At 47.0% G+C, this 4,607-nt stretch overlaps 1 protein-coding gene across 3 annotated transcripts; it reads right to left on the bottom strand.

The window, feature by feature from the left end:
• Nucleotides 1-1,164: 1,164 nt before the first annotated feature.
• Nucleotides 1,165-4,601, bottom strand: LOC119307045 (uncharacterized protein At1g76660-like). 3 transcript variants are annotated; one of them, XM_037583129.1, is made up of 3 exons: nt 4,322-4,601; nt 2,053-3,301; nt 1,165-1,827 (listed from the first exon to the last, which is right to left on the bottom strand). In XM_037583129.1, the coding sequence occupies exons 1-3, from the start codon at nt 4,391-4,393 to the stop codon at nt 1,598-1,600; spliced, it is 1,551 nt and encodes a 516-aa protein (XP_037439026.1). In that variant the 5' UTR covers nt 4,394-4,601; the 3' UTR covers nt 1,165-1,597. The 3 variants fall into 3 exon arrangements, with proteins under 3 accessions (XP_037439026.1, XP_037439028.1, XP_037439027.1); XM_037583131.1 differs by having other exon boundaries at nt 1,165-1,818; XM_037583130.1 differs by having other exon boundaries at nt 2,053-3,298.
• Nucleotides 4,602-4,607: the final 6 nt, after the last annotated feature.

Here is a 4,607-nt window from a genome sequence, read left to right as displayed (position 1 = left end):
AACCTGAAAAGAAAAAAATACTACTCCCTCCGTCCAAAAATCGGGCCTTCTTCTTAGTTTGTAGGAATTTTGTAGGAAAATCTTCTTTGAAGCCCTTCAGTTTGTAGGAATTGATTTCTATTTTCATGTAGGATAAGAACCAATCCTTCAAATTTCATTATTTTTGTCTTTTAGCTCGAGTGAAACATATTTCATCATGAAAATTTACAAGAATGATGCATTTCACGATGTGTGTGTGTATTTTATTTTATTTTGCATTTTTTATAAATATGTTTTCTTCAAATATCACGCTCCTCGATCCCAAGAGGAAAAAAAAATCCTCATTGAAGAGTATTCATTATCCCTCCACTATTTATGTAAGTCAATGCAGTGTTTTACACCTGAAGACTTTTTTTACTGCATCCTATTGGCATTTTCCGTTGAACAAAATAATTTTTTTGAGGTGTTTATTGAACAAAATAAATACCACAAGGTTTTTTTGGCCTTAAATACAAGAAGGCATTTCGCAAAAAAAATATTTTAAAAAATGGTATACGTGAAGCTGGGCAAGGCCCAAGAAGCAAAACCGCGATGGTTTCATGAAGAGGGAGAGGAAGAAATCTTCAGAGGGTATCCCTCAAAAGGAAAAAGAAAAAAAAACAATTGTTGGTGTATTTAATTTGGAAAGCTGGAGCGCAACAACCAATTGTTTCTTTGTAGGCACGTGCATGGTCAGTGATTATTATTTTGCTTTTTTTTGAAAAGGAGGTCATCCCCCGTCCCCGGCCTCTGCATCGGATAGATGCATGCGGCCACTAATGAGAAGTGTGTCGTCGACAAAGTGTCACGGTGGTAACAATCCATACCGTTACGCTGAGCGGAAACAGTTCTCAGAGAGATGTGGTTGAGACTTGAGAGAGCCTGGGAGGAAGAATGTGCTAGAGAGAGCCTGGGAGGAAGAACAGGGGAGGAGCTGGAGGTTTCAGGGGGATAACAAAAGTCTTCCTTCCTGGAAGCAAGCAGAAGCACACTGATTCAAACTATGCAAGGTCAGCTTGCATTCATTTCGATTAATTTTAGCAACATTGACATTGCTGCTGCTGCTGCTGCTGCTGTTGTTGTGAACTATGCTACTCAAGATCAGATTCAGTAACTTGCAGCAAATCGCGTATGCAAGCGAGTATATTCAGGCGGCGGATCAGGACAGGAGCAACGCCCTTCCATTTCATTTCATTGTGCCGGCCGGCTAATGGTTACAGGGTCTCCATAAAACAGAAGGGGAACATGGCAATCTGAAACAGAATACAAGCTAAGGATCCCCAGACATATATGTGTAGTACATAGATACAGGATACTCGCTCTTCGACTACGACAGATTACTTACTTCTAACACCTTCCAGCCGACGACAATGCATACATTAGCTAAGGGAGGAAGCTCTTCACCAGCTTACCCTGCATACATTAGCTAGCGCACCGTCCATTACTGCAGTTGCCTTGACATATATGTGTATAGCACATACAGGAGGCTACTCGCTCTTCGACTATAGATCACTTCTAACACCTCCAATTGGTCGACAAATACTAGATAGCCAAGGGAGGAAACTCTTCAACTTATCAGTTACTCTAGTTGTCTTGACAGCGTGCTGCGCCATGTCAGGACGCTGTTGGCCTCTCTCAGGCTCCTCGCCCTCCTGAACTCGACCTCCGCATCCGAGCACGCCTGCCCAGCCGGGGCTTTCTTCCTCACCTCTATGGGTTTCAGCGATATCTCGTCCCGAGTCATCCTGAAAGGATGGCAGTCTTTCGCTGCCGACGTGTCGTCCTCGGATAGATACCCCCCTTTTGTTCCTGCGGTAAGAAAGTAAAGGAGCATGGTCAGTAGGATTGCAGAAACATCAACATAACAACAGCATCTGAGTTCAGGTTATGAGGTCAGTGATAACATAGTTGAAGTTACTGGATAATTATACATTATTTTGAGTGAAGAAAACCAACACATGTTGATGATTCTGGAGTACAAAGATCAGTACTATAACAAAATGAATGATTGGGGTGGGATTTCAGGGAATTCACCTTTGAACATATCGAGGTGCACTGCCTTATGTGGAAGCTGGTCTGCTGCCTTCTTTGAGGGGCTTGTCATCATCTCTTTTGCATTGGAGAGTGATCTACCCATCTTACCCACCTTCTGAACCTCATGATTAGGCAGAGGATCATTGAACAGGCACACCTCCTCTGTGTTATTAGCAGGGGCAGTGTTTCCAAATGGAGATATGCTGAATCCCTCATCAAGCGCGGCATCTGGTGCTTCTGCGTAACGTTGAGTGCTTGTAACCATCTCATCGGCACTGAATCCAAATGATGCTCGGTACGCTTCAACCTCATCAGCATCTTGTTGCTTATCCCTCGAGACGCTGAGCCTGCCACCATTATAAGCCTGATCCAGGTAGAACTGAGCAGATGCAGCCGGGCGGAAGAAGTTGCTATCTAGCAGGGAGTTTCTTGTGGCAGCAGAATCAAGCCCGAAGATGTTCGACGGCGATGTCCTGGAGTACGGCGTGTCACAGGCAGACCTGGAGGTCTTCTTCCAGTGTGCAGTAGGGACCTCTTGCTCGGGTATGGGCGAAGCGATGGAGTACGGCGTGTCGCAGGCAGACCTGGACGTCTTCCAGTGAGCAGCAGTAGGAACATTTTGCTCAGGGATAGGCGAGGAGAGGCCGGTCCTCGGAGTCACCGAGGCAGGCGAGATGAGGCTGCTGGAAGGGCTCCCTGGCTGGTAAAGTGGATAAGGCCCCTGGAGCCCTGAACCACCAGAGTAGTAATGCATGTTGTGCTCCTTGCCTGCAGTTTTAAGACCCATAGACGACGAAAGGAACCGAGCGTACGGGACATCTGGAGAGGATGGAGTGGTGGCATGAGCTAGTTCAGGAGGAGGGGTCAGTGGTGCTGTGGATGGCTCGGTTGTGTAGGTCGAAAAGGCTGCCGGAGGCGAGACGAGCTGAGGCTCATTGGCATATGGTCCAACAGCAAACATGTTAGATGTTGGTCCACCAGGAGAATTTGCAGAGATTGACAGGAAGCAGTTAGGTGACTGGGCAGTCGAAGGAAGTGCAGAGTTGGAGAAGGATGCCGGGGATGACGGTGGCGCGAGAAGGGACAGATTCATAGCCCCATTCTGGTTGGGATTGCCACCAGACTGAGCGTTTCCACGGTTAGTCGATGCGTTCCCGTCGGGCATACGTGCTGCAGGAACTATACGCTTTCCGCCCTTCTGCGCCCCGAAGCATGACAAGCCAGAGAAACAGCCAGCCCATATACTCTGCTGTTAAGAACAGTGAAACATGTATTAGTAGTGCGAGTACATGGATTTGACTAAACAAAACAAAAACTGCGCTGCTAGTTATTGATAGGTAAAGAAAGATGCACAAAATTGACTGCGCAGAAGAACAAAGAACTAGTTTAGAGTTCAAAGAAAGGACAATGTAATGTACTAGCTCAGCCAAACTTCCAATGTAATTGAACATGACTACTGACTTCTTTACAGAAAGGAAACTTCATTCCTTGATTATTAATCATGCGAAGGAAAATTGGACCAAACTTCATAAGCATAACGAGAGGATGTCGCACATATAGCATAAAAACTGTTGTATCAGTCATCAAAGCATGCACCACAGAGTTTGTGCTTACTTTGGCCCTTAGCCTCAACCCTCTGACAAAATGTGAACAGAAGCCCAAATCCACCATTCAGTCACATACATGTAAATCTACAATATCCATGGAGGAGTGGGAGAAAAACATACTACAGATGATGCTGTGGCATTGCAAAATTACTGACTGAACGAGTGCAAAACGCATGCATTTCAACTAGCTTAGAGCTGAACGGACAATGTACTAGCTCGGTCAGTCAAAGATGAAATTGCACATGACTACCGACCTCTGTGAATATAAGGGGAAAAGATCCGTCAGTTAGTTATATACTTATATGTCAACAATGCCCATGGATAATGGGGAGAGGTACACACTCCAAATGATGCTGTCTCTGCAAAATTAGTGGCTGACCGTGTGCAAAATGCATGCAATTCAACATGGACTGACAGAAAAATTACTGTCATATCAGCAGGGAGCAATCAGTGGAGTAGTACAAAGTAAAGCACAATTAAAGGTGATTCAGTTGCATCAGCTAGTGGCCAGTACAGTTGGTACGCGGTGGACTGGATGAGCTCATCAGTCCTGTCAAATTTCGGCAGGTACCCTGTACACATCAGCCTCTAAAGCAAGCGAGCGAGCCACTGCGCGCGCAAGAAAATCAGACCACATCACATGTAAGCGTGCGCGCATATACCTTGTCCTGCTGCGGCTGCTGCTGCTGGGATCTGCTGCCGCCACCGCCATTACTGCTTCCCGGCGCCGCCATTTTTTGTGTGGAAAAACTGCGCCGAAGCCCAATGCGGTGCCGCAGCTAGCCTCCTCGCGGTCCGCCTGGGCTCGGACGGACAGATCGAGCTCCGCCGGCCGCCGCCTCCCGGGCCCGATCTCCGGCCGCCAGATTCGGGGGATGGAAACGGCGGATTCGGCGACGGGGACGGGGACGGGTCCCTCGTGGGTTTTGGGAGGGGGGAGATCGAATC

Source organism: Triticum dicoccoides, chromosome 5B (genome assembly GCF_002162155.2).
Source record: "Triticum dicoccoides isolate Atlit2015 ecotype Zavitan chromosome 5B, WEW_v2.0, whole genome shotgun sequence".
Classification (NCBI taxonomy): Eukaryota; Viridiplantae; Streptophyta; class Magnoliopsida; order Poales; family Poaceae; genus Triticum; species Triticum dicoccoides.
This window is presented reverse-complemented; position numbering and strand designations above follow the sequence as displayed.

What these genes read in the sequence shown, in the direction of transcription:
- LOC119307045 (XM_037583129.1), bottom strand. Translation starts at nt 4,393, where the DNA reads ATGGCGGCGCCGGGAAGCAGTAATGGCGGTGGCGGCAGCAGATCCCAG. An exon ending in AGCAGCCGCAGCAGGACAAG is followed by an intron (nt 3,302 to 4,321) that starts GTATATGCGCGC and finishes TGTTCTTAACAG; the next exon opens with CAGAGTATATGGGCTGGCTG. An exon ending in GCACCTCGATATGTTCAAAG is followed by an intron (nt 1,828 to 2,052) that starts GTGAATTCCCTG and finishes TTCTTACCGCAG; the next exon opens with GAACAAAAGGGGGGTATCTA.